Genomic DNA, 21,269 nt, shown 5'->3' on the forward strand with positions numbered 1-21,269 from the left:
ATGGTGGTTGAGGCAGATACAACATTTAAGAGACTTTGGATAGGCATACTGATATACAGTAAATGGAGGGATATGGATTTTGTGTCGGTAGATAAGAGATGTTCGTGGCATCATGTTTGGTGCAGACATAGTGTGCCAAATGGCCTGATCTGTGCTTTACTGTTCTATGTTCAAGCAACCTAGTTACCATTTTTTGAAGAGATATTTGGTATGATAAGGTTCAATACAAGGGATTCAAGACCAAAAATAACATGTATGCAATTGGACATTGTCTCCTGATGTACCTCAGTAATTGGTTGAGAAATTGGAGATGGAGTGGATTTAAAGGATTATGTTATATCCCAACGTTCTGATGGGATATAACATAATGTGTTACTCAGGGCCTCAACAGTACTGTAGTGACTTTATAGAACTTATGTGATAAAACAACTTTTTTTAAGTTAATCAGAGAATTACAAATTTCTACTCACAAAATCTGTCCCATTGTATCATAACATATAGTCAAGTAAACAAAGATATTGCAACTTTAAATTCTTGCTGTGGTTTTACATGACCTTATCTTTCAAGTAGTATATGGCATGAGTTCCTATTTGTTTAAAAAATACCTTCAATGTTGTGCCTGGGAAATGTGACATCAGCAATTCTGTGAGCTCCATTGAGTTGGTTGATTTTTGACTTAGTACTACTTTAACGGTATAAACCTCGCCAAACCTAAGTGATGAAAGAAAATAAAATAATGTTCTTATTTCTCACAACATAGAAAGGTTATGATAAACTGAAAATAATCTAAAAACATGCATTTATAACTAATTAGTAAATTATAAGAAAAATATTCAAAAAACCTAACAAAATAATATAGAAACAGCATTTTACATTGAAATTATTACTGTCTGGAGAATCATCTGTAGCTGGTAGAACTAAATGTGCTCTATGATAAAATCGGTGTATTTTCTACCTCCAAATTATATTATTTAGACATTCCTTAGGCAAGCTACAATGTTCTTATGTAAAGGTCGTCTACTGTTGCTGTTGAGGGATGAAAATTGAGGCATGGATATTCCCTCTTCAATATTGATAATGGCAATTTGTGTCAATATAATATCACAAAAAGTGATACTCTTTGCTCAGAAAGCTACTCCCAGTGGGGTACTTTCAGGTACGAATTAATCTGGTTAATTGTTAGTAAATTGGTCAAAATCAACTGGATCGGGTACCAACACTTGCTTTTGAATATATACATTGGTCATTTGGTTAAAATTAACAGGGGTGTAATTTTACTCTTTGGATGTAAGCTTTGTTTTTCATTTGTTCAGAAGATTCAATAGCAAAATTGTTCATTAGCATCTGAAAAATCTAAGCAAGGAAAGGAACCTGCAACATTCAGTGTTGGGAAGTTAATGGATTTCTTCTGTGTAAATGTGTCCATTGTAGTTTCATTTGAAAGTTTCAATTTGGTATGCAAATTATTTTCAGTTTATATTTGTCATAAAACAAACAAGTCAGACATTTTTTTTAAATTGTAACATATGGTACTTGAATAGAGATCAGCAAAAGTGGTTTGTCACTCGATGCCAAACCTACCTGTTTTTAATGTGCTTGGGAGAGCCAATACATTTGAATTTTCCATTTACCATTATGGCAAGTCTGGAACATAAGGCCTCACATTCCTCCATACTGAAGCAGAATAAAGAGAAAAAAAAGGGTTGGAATGAGAAAAATCAGTCCATATAACAACAGAAATTAAGGTAAAGTATTTAACGTACTGCATAAACACGTGGTACTCCAACTGCAACTGCTCAGACAGGAAGTCTCTGCAGAGGGTAGTGAGGGGAGCAGAGAGGATCATTGGCATCTCCCTACCCCGTTCCAGAGCCACTGTCTGAAAAAAGCTCTGAGAATAGCTAAGGACAAACTGCACCCCCTCCACACACACCTGGATCTCCTGCCATCAGGCAAGAGATACCGTAGCATCAAAGCCCGGACTACCAGACTGTTAAACAGCTTCCTGCCACAGGTTGTGAGGCTGCTAAACAGTTACTCTGTACACAGTCACCTGATTCTGCGGCTTTGCACTGACATTTTAATAACTCTGGCACAGGCCACTCAAATCAGCTGCCCTGGACATTTTAATGATTGTTTTTACTGTAATTTAATGTTGCTGTATTTCCTGCTTTTAACTATTTATACTGTTTCATCAGGGACTGGATTGTTTTTTACTGTTATTATGTGTGAAATGTTTTAAGTTTCATGTGCGATGCTCCGGTATTCCCTGGGAAACGTCTTCTCATTTTGCACTGTACAACTGTTGCTTTGCCAGACGACAATAAAGGTTGATTGATTGATTGATTATTTAATCTACGCATCTTATATATGAGCATACACCATGATTTCAACTAAAGGTTTTTATAAAATTTAATGACACTCTTCAAATGGTTACACATCAATAATGTTAAACCATTACTAGCCAGACTGTGGTTTTAAACAATTGATATATCAGTAAGTGAGACTCCCTTAAGTATTTAACAGGCCAATATTATCTCAGTAATTAGCCTAGAGGGAAAGTTCAAATCAGTAACGGTTCACTACCAAAAGCAATCAGTACATACTAACTCAGCACAAATATTTACCATGGTTCATTAATCCACTTTCATTTAACTTGATAACACAATGGAAATAAATTGATATAACACAATACAATGAACATATTACAATATAAATCAATAGATATTTTATAAATTATAGCTGCTTTTACTATACAACTAACAAAAATCAGCAACTTTTTATCAAAGAAAAATTAATCATGAAAGGAAAGTTTGTTGTGACATAATCACATTAAAAAACACAAGTTAGGTATAAATAATAATCAAAGCTTGAATATATTTGCACTGCATGTAATAGTGATTGTTACCCAACATATTTAGTGTGAATGTCAAAAAAGTCATCTGGTATTTTAAATAAAACTCTTTCAGGATCCTGAGTGGTTTAACGACTCCTCAAGTGGGCAGTGATCCTTTGACGGTGCCAATACTAATTGTGACAAAGTGTTAGAGGTGTAGAAACAAGTAACTGCAGATGCTAGTTTACAGAAAAGATGCTGGAGCAACTCAGTGGGTCAGGCAGCATCTCTAAAGAACATGAATAGATGCCGTTTCAGATCGGGATTCTTCTTCAGATTCTATCGAGGTTAGAAGGCCGGCTGGGATGAGGAGGCGGAATGTTGGAGACGGCAGAAGGGATTATCAATGGGAGGTGAGGACTCTTTCCCATAGAGAAAGGCCCAGAGGCAGAAGAAACAAAGGAAGATCTCTACACCTTGGCAGGCCCACAACTCGTTGAGATATGCACAAGTGGTGGAATATTGGCAGTGAGCTTCTGCCAATTGAAAAACCACAGTTTTTAACAAATTTGCAATACATCTTGATATCGATCACAAAGTGCTGCTAAGGTAAAGTCTGAAGAAGGGTTTTGACCCAAAACGTTGCCTATTTCCTTCCCTCCATAGTTGCTGCCTCACCCGCTGAGTTTCTCCAGCATTTTTGTCTACCTTAAAGACCAAAGAGATAATTTCTAAAGAGCTTAGGACTTTGGAAGTTGAATCATTGACTGAAAGGCCATAAGTAGGAGAATACATAAATGGAGAGATGAAGTGCTATAGGGAACTGTAGTTTGAGGTACATCCCTATCCGTATTCCTAGCCAACACATTTTCCAAGACAGCTCAATTGCCATCTTTTGCGCCAATTACACCACTGTTGGTGGCTGAATCATAGGTGCGGATAAATGATTGCGTTGGAGAGGAAAAGATCATCTGGTTAAGTTGTGACGCAACAGCTACATCTCCCTCAACAACAAGAAACCTAAAGAACCAATCATTGGCTTCTGAAATACCCCGCCATCAAATGCATCCACATGAGATGCTGCCTCAAGAAAGCTGCATCTACCATCAAAGATCCCCACTGATCCAAAGCATGCCCTATTCTCATTGCTACCATCAGACAGGTGGTACAGAAGCCCCATACTTCTATGTTCAGGAGCAACTACTTCCCACCAACAGAACACTACGGACCATTTCTTTCACTGTTTTCTAACAGGGACTTGTTTTCTAATTTCTAGTAGAATTAATGTGTAATTGTATAATTTATGTTTTTTGTATGTTGTCTGATTCTATGTGCCTGTGATACTGCTGGAAAATATTTTTTATTGTACATGTAGTTCTAGCTACAACAATGGATAAGGAATGACCTGTAGTCCCAGTCGGTGGAAATGCACTGGAAGTGGAGGCTTTGGTCAATCAGATTAAAAAAAAGATAAACAGGATAGTTTACATTTGTCACAGTCACAAACAATATAGTTTGTGACTCCAATAAAGGCCATGTCAATCAATGTTATGGCAAGGGCATAGCACAGGTATGAAAGGTTAGAAGGGTGTAGACCAAACACAGGCGGGTGGGATTCATGTAGATGGGGCACCTTGTTCAGCATGGGCAAGCTGGGTTGAAGGGCCTGTTTGCACGCTCTATGACTATGACAGCAATTTTGGATGGAGAATTGAAAACATTGTTTTTAAAGTTTTTAAAGTTGTACATTGGTTGTAAAGTTAATCACAATACGTTTACAGGTTGCATGCTTGAATTTTGCTTTGTGCAGTTTATGCTATTTTATCTCAGTCCTCTGTATTTGAGTTGCAGATATATTACCATATGTAACAATATCCTTCTGTTGCAGCTTTGCTCCCTTACACATGGCTCACAAAGTGTTGTACATGGAATATTTTGTATTGTGCAGAATAACAAGTAGCTTAAAACAACGTACCTTTGGTCCTCATGCAATAACTTTAACAAATGTTATAGGCAAAGACATTTTAGTTATGGAATTACAGCAAGTTTATATTATATGGAAAGTGAGCTATTTGGTTTGTTAAACCCTCAACAACCAAAACAACTATAAATACCGATCATGTTTTCACAAGTTGCAGTATTTGTGTCATGTGCCAAAAGTTGATGTACCTGTGCGATGTCAAGATGGCTGCACACCCAGCATCCACTTCACTAAGGATTGCTCTCCAAAGAAAACGTTTGGATTCGGGATCCATTCCTGAGCTTGGCTCATCCTAAACATAAAAGTGTGCCATGCCAAAAGATCAGTCTCAGACTGCTTGTATTCTCAGATCAAACAATTACAGTAAAAACATTAGTCACAGATTCATAGAGTAATACAGCACAAACATGGGCTCACAACATTCATGCCAACATTTTTGCTCATCTCATCTGTCCAAATGCCTCTTAAATGCAGTAATTGTATCTGATTCCTCCACCAAGGGCAGCACAGTGGAGTACTGGTAGAGTTGCTGCCTTACTTTGCCAGAGACCCAGTTTGTTTCTGATTAGGGGTGCTGTTTGCACAGAGTTTGTACGTTCTCCCTGTGACCACGTGGGTTCTCTCCGGTTACTCCGGTTCCCTCCCACATTTCAAAGATGTGCAAGTTTGTAGGTTAATTGGCTTTGATAAAATTGTAAATTGTCCCTAGTGTGTGGGATAGTGCTAGTGTACGGGGTGATCGCTGGTTGGCACAGACCCAGCGGACCGAAGGATCCGTCTCAGTGCTGTATCTGTAAAGTCTTAAAATAAAGTCTAAAGTTTAAAGCCACCTCATTTGATAGTGCATTCAAAATATCAACCACATTCTGTAAAAAATTACTTACCGCACAGATCACCTTTAAAGCTTTCGCTTTATATTTCACCTATATTTTTACCCTCTTATTTATGATACTCCTACCACACAAAATCTTGTATACTTCCATCAGGACACTCCCCAGCTACTTTGCTGCAGGAAAACAAGCCTAGCCTATCAAATCTACTGCTAACTAAAGTGTTATGGTGTTAATGCTTTACCCAGTCATGCTTATTCAAATAAACATGAATTTTATCCTTGATTTGTTGAAAATTGGAACAAAATTTTAATATACTGTTTCAGTCTATTCATTGCACATGCATTATGAAACCTATATGCATGCTGAAGCCCCTGGAACATTAATCTGATTACTCACATACCTTCCACAGTTAGACATTTACTCCTTAGCCCATGAACACAGCTGAAATTTATAAAAAACCTAACCGAATTATGCAACATAATTCACTTAAATATTCCAAAAGCAGACTGCTTTTGAGAGCAAGAAGAGCAAGAAGATAGGGGTATAACGGGAAGTAAATTGGAAATCTTACCAGTAAAATAACTTGAGGTCTGCCAATCAATGCCAGTGCTGTTGACAGCTTCCTTTTTGTGCCACCGCTGTAAGTTCTCACTACTTCATTAACATGGAAGGTTAGATGCAGGCATTGAGCAAGATCATTAACACTCTATAAATGGGCAAAAAAAGTTAAAAGCAAATAACATCAGAATTCAGACAAATAATACATTCAAAGCATGAATAAAAAAGGTACATTCGAGAACTGAAAGACAGCAAAGTCAACTGGTGAAGCAAGGCTTAAACAAGACCACTTATTACATGAAACAATAACTTCATATTTTACTTCGGAGTCACGCGAGTGACTACGTGAAGAACCCCGCCAAGACGCATGCGTGTCATATCGCTTTCACGCTTGCGAAATGACATGCGGGGTGGAGCGTTCCCCCGCAGCGGTAGGTTTGAAACCGCGACCTGCATGTAAGTGATTTACTCTGCGGTAGTTTTTGTTCCCCGCGCTGTTTTTTACACAGGGGGGGGAAAGCTGGACAAAATAGTGTCGACAAGTGCTGCGAGTGAAGCTGGCTGGGGAGGACTGCGAAGTTGCGGGAGCCAGCAGCAGCTGAAGGCACAAGCCCCGTAAGTGGGATCAGCTGTGTCGACTTTTGGTCCCGCACCGGCCAGAACACCATGGCCGGGCGGGAGACTATTCAGAATGGGGCCGTCGACTTTGACAAGTCGAAACGGCAGGAGGCGGGGTGGAACGACGTTTCCCCCGTAGCGACAGTTTAAACCTGGACCTGCAGGTAAGTGAAACTGCGGTCTTTATTCTGCCCATACTGTTTCACAGGTGGTGAAACATGGAGAGCTGTGCAAACAACGGCAGGCGGCACAGGAATCACCCGTAAGGGAACAGCTGTGCCCGACTTCGCTCCCGCACTGGCCAGATTAAACACCATGGCTGGGCGGGAAGGCAAGAAGAAAACCAAAAGAGTCGTTGACTGATGAGTCCGACTTTGAGCAGCTGTGAGCGGCCGGCGACTGTGAGCGCTGGAGCCGATTGGAGCGGCTTATGGAGCAAAAGCTCCAACATGACGGACTCTGGGAGATGGAGTCTAGTCACAGTGGGGATATAAAAAACACCCACAGCAGCACCTTATGTAGGGCTGCACAGTGCATCTCCCTCGTCAGAGGGGAGTACTGGGGGGTCAATTCTGGGCTGACCCTGAAGAGGGGTTTGACGAACAAAACTACACGTGTGCAGGGGGTGCAGGAAGGCTGGAACGGGAGTCAGAGGCAGGATGTTTAGCTAAGACGCTGTGGCATTATTCTGCAATACGGAGTATGAGATTAATAGTCTCAGGAGAACGCCATCCGCCCAGCTTTAAACCCTAAGTTTGCAGAGCTGTGCAGACCTGGAGGGATTAAACCACCAATATTACTACTTGGGGGCAACCTGTCAAAACAGGTAAAAGAGCTCAATAATGAGGCCAATACCCTGGGGCTCATAAAGGTGGCAACAGGCAGGATCTCCTACACACGACAACAGCACCTCCATGCACCCACCAGCAGGAAGACACACAGAAGCTGGTGAAAGCTCAAAAGCCGGGCTACAGGATAGAGGTCTTTTAGGCCTGGCCCAGACCGGCCTTCCTGGAAGACGTGCAACCCCAAATCCCAAATCCAAAAACTGACGACACAACCTCTACGGCGACTGCAAGGAAGAAAACAAACTTTCCACTGGTCACCATGGAGGTAGGGGGGGTCTGGTCTCTTCCAAAAAACAGGAGGTGTAAATAACACAAATTGGTGTGTAGATTACATTTTCTTGGGAGGCATGGAGTGCAATAACTACTAACGCTTATTTTATACCTAGTGTTCAGGGATATACAATTGAATTTGTGCAAAAGATTCCCAGTTCAGCATGTACTGAACTGAATGTTCGTGCCTTCACGATAAGAAAAACAGAAAGCACATGCTGAACTGGAGAGGCTAGATGCTAGGGAATCATGGGGAAATCCCAACACGACTCTTTGGAATTCGTGTCAATATCTTTACAAAAAACAAAAAGATGTGGTTACCAATCATTTAGGTCTGACAAACCTGAATACATTGTGCAGTAAATTCATTCCAAATAGGAAACCTTTGTTATTGCCAAACAATTGATTCCATAGGCTACTTTATGAATTACATCCATTAAAAGATGCTTACTATACGGTGCCTATGCAGAAGGATTATAGACGTTATTAATTCTAAGCTAACACCTTCCACCACTAAGGACTACTTGGGATTCACCTTTGAGTTAGTCTACATGTGGGTAACTTATCAAAGGAAGGTACAGACTTAACTGAGGCCAACAACTTCATTGACATCAGTTAACCACCTATTCAACTGGTAGCAAGGGTAATTGGCAATACTGTAGCCTTTCCAGCCACACTATTTGACCTTTGTATTACCAATAATTACAAGGACAAAGGTATAAGCACTTAAAATCAATACTGGTCATGTGTAGAGACCAATGAGGCTACCAATCTAAGCAATCACGGAATTACAATGATAGGGGAAATATTGGGCATTGTTCAAACCCTATCATTGTCAGCAACCATTGAGTGGTGCTACAAACTGATGCCAGTGTTCATGGTTGGCGTGTTACTAACCCCATCTCTAGTTGTGGATATAGATGGGATGCACAAGAAGCATCATTGCTTCAGATACATGTCATAAACTACTTGGAAATGTTGGGTGCGTTCTATGGACTAAAATCATACTGTTCAGAAATGCATCACCTGCATGTTAGACTACAGATTGATAACACCACCATGGTGACATATACTAACTACATGGGTGGAATCAAATCGGTATCATTTGATAATCCAGCTAACACAATTTGGCAATGGTGTATTCAGAAAAACATTTGAATATCAGCTAGTTACCTACCAGGTAACCTCAAATTTAGTGGCAGACACCAGGTCACGCACATTCATGACAAACATCGAATGGATGTTGGACCGCAAAGTGTTTGCTGATATTGTAGCATGATATGAAACACCAGAGATTGATCTATTGCATCTCGGCTTAATCACCAGTTGCCTATCTGTGTTTCTTGGGAATCAGACTGGGGCATCAGCGATGGATGCCTTCTCGTTGCATTGGGGGGATATTGTTCTTTCTATGCATTCCCTCCTTTCTGCCTCATCAGTCGGGTATTACGCAAAATACAACTAAACATGGCTCTCCATTCCGAAATAACCAGATTGGTGGTTCATCCCGTAACAGGGGGGAAAATCATCCCGTCAGCAGTAACTTAAGTAACCATTTCCGGACCTGGGACTAACGAACCGAACAATGAACATATACAGCGGCTCACAGGCAGTCCATGAAGAAACTATATCGGGTCCACATCAGGAAGTGGGAAATATTGTTCTAGGAACAACATCACTACTATACGACGAACACAACGTCTGTTCTGGAATTCCTGGCAGGCCTCCATTATGATGAGGGGCTCAGTTACAGTGCCATTAACTGTGCCAGAAGTGCCCTTTCAGCATATCTATGATGAGGATCAGAGCGTCATTCTGTTGGGACTCACCCCCTGGTAATCAAACTTATGAGGGGAATTTTTTTTTTAATATCAATCCCCCAAGAACCAGGTACTCTCAAATATGGGATGTGAGTATTGTCCTAACGTTTCTAAGGAACTAGTCTCCAGCAACAGCTCTGTCCCTGCAAAAAGTGACGCATAAAACAGTCATGCTGATGGCTTTGGTCACAGCACAAAGTATACAGTCTTTACATAAGTTAAGGCTGGACAATATGACTTCTTCAACAAGAAATATAACTTTTCATGTTCACGAATTAGTCAAACAGAACAGACCAGGACCATCAGGCCTCAAAATAGAATTTAGAACTTACCCTATAGATGATCGTCTCTGTATAATAAGACATTCATTGTTATATGTGGAGAACACCAAAAAACATCAGAGGCTATGATATGGCGCTACTAATCAGCCACAAGCAACCTCACAAAAAAGTGTCGGTTCAAACTATTTCCAGATGGCTGAAACAGATTTTAACAACAGCTGGAGTGGATACTAACATATTCAAATCTCATTCCACCAGGGCTGCAGCTACATCGGCAGCTATGGAGTTGGACGTACCGATGGACCAAATCCTGGAGACAGCAGAATGGTCAAGGATAAAAACGTTCCAACAATTCTACCATAAACCAGTGGTTAAACCTGGAACTTTTGCAGAATCAATTTTAAGTTCTGTAATATGATTCACTCCATGAAATTGGGGCTATAATTTGTTGTTAATAACTTTATCATGGATTTCAATGTCGGATTCATGTTTAAACATGTTAACACAATTCCTCCCTTAGTCAATTAAGGCAGATGCGATGCATGGACTTGTTTCCACAGCATGAAATCACAGAGCTTTGAAATCTTCACGTAGTCACTCACGTGACTCCGAAGTAAAATAGTAAGATAAAACGAGAACTTACCAGTTCGAAGTTTGATCATTATTTTATGAGGAGTACGTTGAGGGAATACGTGCCCTCCGCTCCCACCCTTGATCATATACTCAACTGGTATCTTCTTCTCTAATCTTACTATGTTCAGTCATTACAGTTATCTATGATTTCACACCGCTGCTTTGAAGAATGACACGCATGCGTTCTGGCGGGGTTCTTCACGTATTCCCTCAATGTACTCCTCATAAAATAATGATCAAACTTCGAACTGGTAAGTTCTCGTTTAATCTTACTATTCTGCACCTGAAAACAATATCGGAACTAACAACTAAAATGGAGGAGAAAAACCAGCTGAGGAGATAGCATGGGTTTTTTAGATTAACTCACCCTCCATCATGTTAGGATAATTTGTTTCGACCAATAATCTGTCACAATTTATATTAATATTAACAATTTCAGAAATTACGCTTGGAACTCTAATTGAGTTTGCCAGACAAATACAATTGCAAAAAAGCATATATCGAGCATTTTCATATTCCATTGTCTTCTGCCCCAAAGAAAAATTAAAGTTTTATAATTGATTAGCTGGTGAAAATAATCATTTTCTGTTCTAAATTTGTATCTGAATGTAATTTTCACTGTGGTAAACAAATACAATCAAAACACACTGGATTATTCTTACTGCATTACTAACACTTATTGGCTCTAAATTATTCAGCATTTTCTGAAAAGGCTGCGAAAATGTGGAGTAAATACTCACATTGTCTCACATGTATTAACATATATTTCAAGGAATTAGCACAGTAGTTGGCAGAAAATATCCAAAAGCAGTCTGTAGAGTTGAAAAGACAATGGAAGAAGCTTCTGGTCCCAACGCAAACACTAGTATCATGATGAATCTACACATTGTCGTGGAAGTCACAGTTTCCAGCACGGACATCAGCGACAGTATCTTCTCCTCTGCAGCCTATGCTGCCCCTGTACTAATATAGTGGACTCCACCAGATGTCCAAATGTGCAATGCAATCTTCCACTCTCAGGCAGGGAAAACTGCACCTAAGCCCATGTCATTATTCAGATGAAGGGGAGATATCGATTCCCAGGAAAAAGGTGTCTTTTATTTTTTTTTAAGTAACAATGTTTTAATTGTTGTTGAATGGTTTTGAATGTTGAAGGTATGCTTTTTTAATTCTTATTCAGGAAACAAAATACATCTTAGAAAGTTAAAGATCCTACAAACAGCATTAATAGCCCATGAATCTGGGATAGGGTTTCAACAGATGTCAAAATGGTATGAGAGTTCAGTGGTTGTTGGTGCCAAGAAAGCCCCTAGACTAATAGAAACAAGGAACAGCATATGCTGGTTAATACACAAATGGACACATAGTGCTGGAGTCATTTAGCAGGTCATGCAGTATCTCTGGAGATTAACAAATAACATTTCAGTTTGCGATCATTCCTCAGACTGACTGGAAAGGGAAAAGAAAGCTGGAAAAGAGAGGTGGGTGTTGGGCAAAGTGATAGGTGGATACAGGTGAGGGTTGATTGGGAGAGGGGTGGAGTAAGTGACAAAGTCGAGAGGCAAAAAGGGGACAAAAGGGTGTCAGATAAGGGTGTCTGAGGATGAGGGATGATCTTATAAAGGTGTATAAAATCATGAGAGGAATAGATCGGGTAGATGCAGAGTCTCTTGTCCTGAGTAGGTCAATCGAGGATTAGAGGACATAGGTTTAAGGTGAAGGGGAAAAGAATTGATAGGAATCTGAGGGTCATTTATTTTCACACAAAGGATGGCGGGTGTATGGAACAAGCTGCCAGAGGTGGTAATTGAGGCTGGGGTATTCCCAACATTTCAGAAACAGTTAGACAGGTGGACAGATTTGAAGTGATATGGCCCAAACTTCGGCAGGTGGGAGTAGTGTAGCTGGGACATGTTGGCTGGCGTTTCCATGCTGTATCACTCTATGACACTATAAGGAAAGAAGAGGAGGATTGAAATGTAAAGCCGGGATTGAGATCTAGATGGAAGAGGGAGGTTAAAGGTAAATGTGGGGCTCCAGGATTGGAGATGAGCCTATAAAGGTGGAGATAGGAGCAGAGTGACATGGATGATAAAAGATGGTGGGAGAATTGCATGTGCACCTCCAGATTCATGAACAGCTTCTTTCATTTCAGTATCAGACTACTGAACCCATAAGCTCAGTGTAGTCCATATCTCCCAACCTACCTCATGAAGGACCTTGTAATTTTTTACTTCTGTAACGCTATAATGCTGTAACACTATATTCTGTACTCTAGTATTTGTCTCTTCCTGTTGAACGTATATGGCTTGATTGTATTCATATATAGTATAATTTGATTAGATAGCATGCAAACAAAGTGTTTTGCTATATCTTGGTTCACATGATTCTAGTATCCAATTCCTTGTGAATAAGGCTATCATTATTCCTTGCTGCATTTGTAATATTTAGATACCTGTGTATTTCAGCACTATCCAATCTCCCGCCATTTAATAAATACTCCTCTTTCCTATTATGCGTCTCAAGGTCGGTGGGGGCGCTGCGAGCTGGCAGCCCCGCCAGTAGTGTTAGTTTTTCTACTTTTTTTTAAAGTGTGTCTTAATGTGTGTTTTTAATGTCTCTCTATGCGTCTTGTGTGGGGGGCGGTGTGGGGGGGGTAAGGGGAAAACCGCTTTGGTCGCCTCCTCCACGGAGAGGCGCCTTTTTCCATGTCGCCTCCCCGTGGCCTAACATCAAGGATTGGTGCGGCCTTTCCTGGAGATGCGCCTAGGCTTCAGCAGCCGGCGCAGCGAGGACGCTTTTGTCGCAGAGCAGGCGAGCCCTCGCCAGGTCTGCGGAGCTCCAGTTGGCGTGGCGTCCGGAGCCTGGGATCCCTCATTGGGGACCCTGGAGGAGAAGAGCTCTGACCGCCGGCCCACGGCCAACTTCTACCGCGGCGGGGACTTACCATCCGCAGCTGGGTCCCTCGCAGGGGATCCCTGGAGAGGAACTCCGACTGCCAGCCCTGCAGTCTGCTGTGCTTCTTGCTGCGGCACAGCGGAAACTTTAAATCTTTGACCGCCAGCCTGCGGCCTACACCAACTTGAAGCCGCGGTCTCCGGTGGGGAGGCACCGATTCAGGACCTTGTCTGAACATCTGGACGCCCGCAGCGGTGCTGAGGAGGGTTGTGGTCCCGACCACGGGGGAAAATGGAGGAGGACTGGCCAAATTTTGTGCCTTCCACCATAGTGATGAATGCTGTGGTGGATGTTTGTGTTAAATTTTTATTGTGCATTGTGTGTTCTTTTTTTATTGTACCGCTGCTAGCTCTGAATTTCCCTGGGAAAGGGATTAATAAAGTATTTATCTATCTATCTATCTAAGGTGTAAATCATTAAATCATTCACATTGTATCCCATTTGTCCTGCTCTCCCCCACTCACTTAGCTTGTCCATATCATGTTGAATCATCTTTGAATTCCCCCGCATTCACAATACCACCTAGAATGATGTCATCGACAAATTTGAAAATATGACATTTGGCCTTATCAAAAACATTTTGGAAAAATTTGGGACAATGACTGATCCCTTTCATATGCCACCAGTTACAATCTGCTAACCTAATTAAGATCCATTTATTTTGACCCTTTGCTATCTATCCAAAATCAAAAAGCCATTAAGCTGGAAAGAGTGCATAGAAGAATTCCGAGGATGTGGCCAACTCTTGCGGACCTGAATTATAGGGAGAGATTGGCAGGCTCAGACTTTATTACTTGGACTGCAGGAGGCTGAGGGGTGAGGAGTGATTTAATAAAGGCGTATAAGAACATATGGGGAATAAATGAGAATATTTTGCCTAGGGTAGGGAATAGAGAACTAGAGGGCAGAAGTTTAAGTTGAGAGGGAAAGATTTAATAGGAAGATAAGGGGCAACTTTTTCACACAGAGGGTGGTTAGTACATGAAACGAGCTGCCATAGGAAGTAGTCGTGGGTACAATTCAACACTTAAAAGACATTTGGACGAGTACGATAGGAATGGTTTCGAGGAGTATGGGCGAAACATGGGCAACTGGGACTGGCTGAGATGGCTGATCCTACTTGGTCAGCAGGATGAGTTGGGCCGAGGGGTATGTTTCCGTGTTGTATGACTGTATGACTAATTTCCAATCTGTGTCACCCTCACCTCCCCCTTTGCTGCCAAATAACCTTGCTGAGCAACCAACTGCACGGGAGCTATTGTGTGTCTTCTGAAAATCCAATTACACTTGTCACATCCTCAAAGAGCTCTGGAGATTAGTCACACATGATTTCTTTTTCATAAATCCGCGCTGTTTCTCCTCAATCCTATTATTTTTTACAAGTGTTCTGTTACAACGTTCGTCATTCTTAAAAGCGATTGAAACGTGAGAAATCCCATGTCATTTAAAATGCATTTCTCCACCTGGTCACTCAGCAAGAGATATAATTAACATAGAACAAACTTTTTTTTTTTGTTTAGAAAATAAACAGTGCTGAAGGAATTCAAAAGGCCAGGCAACATCTGTGGAGGGAAACGAACAGGCTATATTTCAGGTCAAGTCCCTTCTTCAGACTATGCCTTCCTTTCTCTGACCCTCATAGAAACCAATATAAGGAACTGCTAAAATGGAGTGGAAAACTACCCATTTGATCTGACAACAATTTCAGACTTCATCCTCCCACTTGTATCTTTCCCAGACATCATTGATAAAATTAGCCCAGCATGTCGGTAAGAACGTGGACGATATCTGAATCAATTAGTACAAAGGGTTTAAGTTTCTGGCGAACAGGTATAGGTGATATGTATAGGTCAGAACCCTTCTTCAGACTGATAATGGTGGACGTGGGAAGCACCTCCTGGTCTTGTACCCTATTTCTTCCCTCTCCCTCCCCTTCCATCTACATTCCTTTCTCTGGCTTCAAAATTTGTAACTGTCAATCAAGTCTCACAACTTCTGTTCTTTCATCTCTGGCTTTTGTCTAACTATCTGCCTATCTCAAACCCCCTTCACCTGTATCCACCTATTGCTTTCTAAGCTTTGTCTTACCTCTCCTCTCTTCTAACTCTCTTCCAAAGTTCTTCCACACCCCGCTAACCCCCCCCCCCCCCCCCCCCCCCCCCCACCACCACCCCCCAAACAATCCTCATTTGGAAATGAGTACACATAAATTAGAATGTTACTGCACAGGAACAGGCCCTCCAGCCCCCATGTTGTGCCAAACATGATACAAAGACCAACTCTTATCTTCTTGCGCATAATCCATATGCCTCCATTCACTGCATATCCATGCATATCCACCCCCAGCAGCATGTTCCAGGCACCCACCACCCATTGTATAAAATATTTACCTCGCGCATCTCCTTCAAAGTTTCTCCCTCTCACTTTAAAGCTGTGCTATAGTTTTTGATATTTCCATCCTGAGAAAATGGTTCCAACGGTCTTCCTTATCTAAGCCTCACATAATTTTATATACTTCTTCAACCTCTGGCGTTCCAGGGAAAACTATCCAACAATCTGTCCAACCTCTCTTTGTAGTTAAGTCCTGTATAGGGGTGACCAGAACTACACGCGATACTCCAAATGTGGCCTAACTAAGGAAGATGAGAGATGGTATCGATGGGACGATACTAGCATAGATAGCAGGTTGGCTGGATGGCAGAAGACAGAGTGGCAATAAATGGGACTTTTTCTGGTTGGCTGCCAGTGACTAGCGGAATTCTGCAGGGGTCGATGCTGGGGCTGCTGCTCTTCACGTTGTATATTAATGATTTGGATGTGCAAATTGAAGGCTTTGTGGCCAAGTTTGCAGATGAAATGAAAATAATTGGAGGGGCAGGTAGTGTAGAAAAAGCAGGGATTCTGGAAAAGAACTTATTTGGGAGAGTGGGCAGAGAAGTGGCAGATGTAGCAAAGCGTGGAATCATGGATTTTGGTAGTAGGACTATTTTCTAAATGGGGATAGAATCCAGAAATCAGTGCAAAGGGACTTGGGAATGCAGGTGCAAGATTCCCAAAAAGTTAATTTACAAGTTGAATCGGTAGTAAGGAAGGCAAACTCAATACTAGCATTTATTTCACGAGGACTAGGGATGTAATGTTGTAAAACAGGGATGTAATGCTGAGGCTCTATAAGGTGCTGGTCGGGCCACATTTGGAGTATTGTGAGCAATTTTGGGCCCCCTATTTGAGGAAGGATGTGCTGACTCCAGAGAGGGTCTGGAGGAGGTTTACAAGAATGATCCAAGGAATGAGTGGGTTAGCATATGATTGGCATTTGACAGCATTGGGCCTGTACTCGCTGGTGTTTAGAAGGATGAGGGGAAACCTCATTGAAACTTACCGAATAGTGAAAGTAGACAAAAATGCTGGAGAAACTCAGCTGGTGAGGCAAAATCTATGGAGCGAAGGAATAGGCAACGTTTTGGGTCGAGACCCTTCTTCAGAATAGTGAAAGGCTTGGATATGTGGCGAGGATATTTCCACCTAGTGGGGGAGTCTAGGAACAGAGATCAGAGCCTCAGAATTAAAGGATGCTCCTTTAGGAAAGAGATGAGGAGGAATTCCTTTGGTCAGAGGTGATGAATCTGTGGAATTCATTACCACAAAAGGATGTGGAGGTCAATGGATATTTTAAGGTAGAGATAGATAGATTATTGATTAATACAGGTGTCGGGGGTTATGGGGAGAAGGCAGGATAATGGGGTTAGGAGGGAGAGATAGATCAGCCATGATTGAATAGCATTGATGCGCTGAATGTCCTAATTCTGCTCCTATCACTTACGGTCTTATGACCTAAACAACATTATAGAAAGCTGTGTCTCTATCCACTTTCAAGATCCCACTGTACATCATTGTTATTAAACGTATGCCATTAATTGTATATTTTTCCTTACATTTGATCTCCCAAATTGCAACACTTGCCCGAATTAAAGTACAAATACCGTTTCTCCATCCATCTCTGTAGCTGAATATAGATGTAGTTGGGTCTGTATCTCGATGTATACTTCGACAGCCTTCCTCACCGTCGGTGACTCCAGCAATCTTGGTGTCATCTTACAAACCAACCCATCTACATTTATGTCCAAGACATTTATATATATCACAAACAAAAGAAGTCCCAGCATAAAACCCTGTGGACTCCATTGCTCACAGACCTTCAGCCTCAATATTATCCTTCCACCCCAACCCTCTGTCTCCTATCATAAAGCCAGATATGGATCCACACTACCAGGTCACTGTTAATTCCATGCATCTTAATCTGCTAGATCAGCCTATCATGGAGGACTTTATCAAATGCCTTACTAATATCTATGTGGACAACATCCACCACTCTACCCTCGATCACCTTTGTCACATCCTCAAAGAATTTGATCAATTTAATACGACATGACCTTCTACATATAAAGCCATGCTGACCGTTTCAAAATTAACGCATTCCTTTCCAAATTTTTGTAAATTTTATTACGAAGAATCCTCAGCAATAGCTTCTGTACTATTGGAGAGGATTATTTGGAATCGATTTACTTCCATTTGGAAGAGAATGGGTTAATTAGGAACAGTCAGCATGGCTTTGTACACAGGAGTTCAAATCGTATTAATTTGACCACGTTTTTTTGCGGGGTGACGTGAAGTTCACTGGCCTATAGTTCCCTAGATTTTCCTTACTTCCTATTTTAATTAAAAGAATACCAATTGCCACTCTCCAGTCTGCCGGGACCTCGCCTATGGCTGGAGAAACTTATAGCATTTTATGTTTTAATTTGGGAGATTGTATATGCTAATTTCTGGCACTTTCACGGTTTCATTTTGAAGGGATTAACATTGTCCATTCATACCCCTGGAAAAGCAAGAAGTGATATTAAAATAGGCAGCACAAAAACGTGTACAATGGGCTAAGTGGGGAACCATTTTATGAACATAAAGGTATATATTGTGACTTACTTTGTTGATCATCTTTTCTGGAATGCCACGGATTCTAGCATAATAGTACAGGTGCTCCCGGCCAGTCAAGAGACCGTCCAATGCATCATACTGGGGACAGTAGCCAATCATAGTCCCATCAATACTGCTACCCAGAATATCTTGTTCAGATCTAGTTTATAAGAGATGAACATGCCATAACAAAAAATTAGAAAGAAAATGAAGTTAACAGAGAAGAATGCAGACAGAGGAGTTCAACGGATGGAAGGTTCCTTATCATGTGTTAAAAGCCAAAGAAAAAATTCTTGCAAATTAAGGTATATTATGCAATGAAGAAACTGGGAAATCTAGTAATAACCTAACAACAGCAAATTAACTTCCACCTAGAAATTTCCCTAATAGGAATGCTTTTTTTAGTTTATTAATTGTTATGAAAGGCAACGAGAATTCAGCCCAGCTGCCAATGCCACTCTTAGCATGCCTGGTAAGATTTTAGTTAGATCTTGTTAGGTTTCGAACAAGATTGACAACTATATTGGAGCAGTCTTTGTCAAAATAAATTTTAAAACTGGCGAAAATAAATGCACATCCAAGTTCCAGGTGTCAATATTCCATATAAACTAATAACAGATGAGCCATTAGGTTGGCCTCTTTTACTTCTCTTCCTTAAGCAGTACCTTGAGTTCATAGATGATTTGCTTCCACTCTGGTTTTGTAGATTCTGAGGTGATTAATGAGGCAAATATAATAAGTATCTTTCTCCCATGATGGAAATGCCAAAGACTAGAGGGGATACCTTTAATTTGAGAAGGTCAAAGACTGAAGAAGAGTCTCGACCCGAAACATCATCCATTCCTTCTCTCCAGAGATGCTGCCTTTCCTGCTGAATTACTCCAGCTTTTTATGTCTATCTAAAGTTTAAGAGAGATGTACAGGGCAAGTTTTTTTTTTAGTTGGTGGGTGCCTGGAATGTGCTGCCAGGGAAGATGGTGAAGGCGGATATGCTTGGGGAATTTGAGACTTTTATGCACATGAGTATGCAGACAATGGAAGGATGTGGATCAAGCGCATGCAGAGAGATTAGTTTAACTTGACATTATATTCGCAACAGACATTATGGACTGAAGGGCCTATTCCTGCGCTGTGTTGTTCTGTGTAAATATGGAGTACAAGTTATTTCACAATGGGACAGAAGGTGGCTGATGGGGTAGATAGTGGAGAGATTGAGAGGTGATACACTCCTTCCTCAGTGTGCTCCCTATGCATGCCTGCAAGATTCTCAATACCATCCCATATGCTCCTTCCCCTATTCCAGCAACTACAGGCGAGATGTTTCCTGGTTAGTGGGAATGTCGCACTTCTTCCATGGATGCTTTGGGACCATGCGTGAATTTTTTTCCTTTTCTGCATTGTAACCTCCTCCCATAACGGAACAGTGCATCTGTTTCAGGGGCCTGATATACTGCAAGTAAATGACAGTTGGCTTCACGCTGATGACTGAGAGTTGTTCTGGGAGAGAAAGCTGACCTTCATTCACTTATCCTTCCAATACATTTGGAGAATTTTAGACTTTAGACTTTAAAGATACAATGCAGAAACAGGCCCTTCGGCCCACCGAGTCTGTGCCGATCAACGATACCCATACACTAGCACTATCCTACACACAAGGGACAATTTACAATTTTACCAAAGCCAATTAACCTACAATCCTGTATGTCTTTGGAATGTGGGATGAAACTGGAGCAACCAGAGAAAATCCACGCGATCACAAGGAGAACGTAAAAAATCCATACAGACAGCACCCGTAGTCAGGATCCATTTTGTGGAGATAGCATTTGTGGTTTGTTAAAGTGTCTTGAGCTTGTCAGTGTCAAGGTCTTAAAGCATATAGGAGGGTAGGGATCACTGCTGTCCAGTAGACCATGAATGTTGTGTCTTTTCTATGGTCTTGATTATCAAACAACCTTTTCATCAATTGACCAAAGGATGGAATAGTGCATTGAAGGTGGTGTTGAATTTCATCACTGATGACTACATTCACTGAGAGGTGGCTCCTGAGAAATGTGAAGTGATCAACAACTTTTCAAGTGAAGTAAATTTCCTCTTGGACCTCATCTAAACTTTCTGGGGGTGCCGTTTAAGCTGATAATGACTGTCTATTGATTCCATGTTAGGATGAACTGAAGGATCTTGACAATCACTAGTTCTGTCTGGAGAGTTGCTGAGATGTCAGACTAGTGCATTCTTGATGGCAAAGCTCACCCGGCATGGATAATGTTACTCTACTTGTTTGCCCTTCTAGAAGGTGTATCCACAGCTTTGTTATTTAAACTGACTGACATATCTTATTCACTGTAGAAACATTATTGTCAAAGTGTCTGCATTCCTGAGCAATAATAATAGGGAGGTGATCAGATTTATCACTGCTCGGCTTGTCCAGGCAAAATTCCATATCCTGAACTTCATTTTGTGTATGGCTTCAGCAGCTTGTTACACTTTACAGCCTCATCTGTTCTGCACCAGTAATTGTATCTTAAACTTTAAATCTAGATGAGTAGGCCATCCTAATATCCAAGTAAGATGGGTAAATAGTTGTAAAACTCTTAACTGCATCAACGGGGTCCAAACGACAAATAAATTGTCTTGTATTGGAACTGCATATGACTTGGGC

At 41.2% G+C, this 21,269-nt stretch overlaps 1 protein-coding gene across 2 annotated transcripts in view; it reads right to left on the reverse strand.

Moving 5' to 3' along the window:
• LOC129710522 (ATP-binding cassette sub-family A member 13-like) overlaps positions 1 to 21,269 on the reverse strand; it is a 231,706-nt gene that overhangs the window by 5,044 nt on the left and 205,393 nt on the right. For both annotated transcript variants that reach the window (XM_055657542.1, XM_055657554.1), the window contains exons 58-62: positions 18,620 to 18,770; positions 6,222 to 6,356; positions 5,006 to 5,109; positions 1,582 to 1,674; positions 606 to 711 (exon numbers count right to left, since the gene is read on the reverse strand). In XM_055657542.1, coding sequence (XP_055513517.1) covers positions 606 to 711; positions 1,582 to 1,674; positions 5,006 to 5,109; positions 6,222 to 6,356; positions 18,620 to 18,770 — 589 coding nt within the window. The remainder of the gene's footprint in view (positions 1 to 605; positions 712 to 1,581; positions 1,675 to 5,005; positions 5,110 to 6,221; positions 6,357 to 18,619; positions 18,771 to 21,269) is intronic.

Source organism: Leucoraja erinacea, chromosome 2 (assembly GCF_028641065.1).
Source record: "Leucoraja erinacea ecotype New England chromosome 2, Leri_hhj_1, whole genome shotgun sequence".
NCBI lineage: Eukaryota > Metazoa > Chordata > Chondrichthyes > Rajiformes > Rajidae > Leucoraja > Leucoraja erinaceus.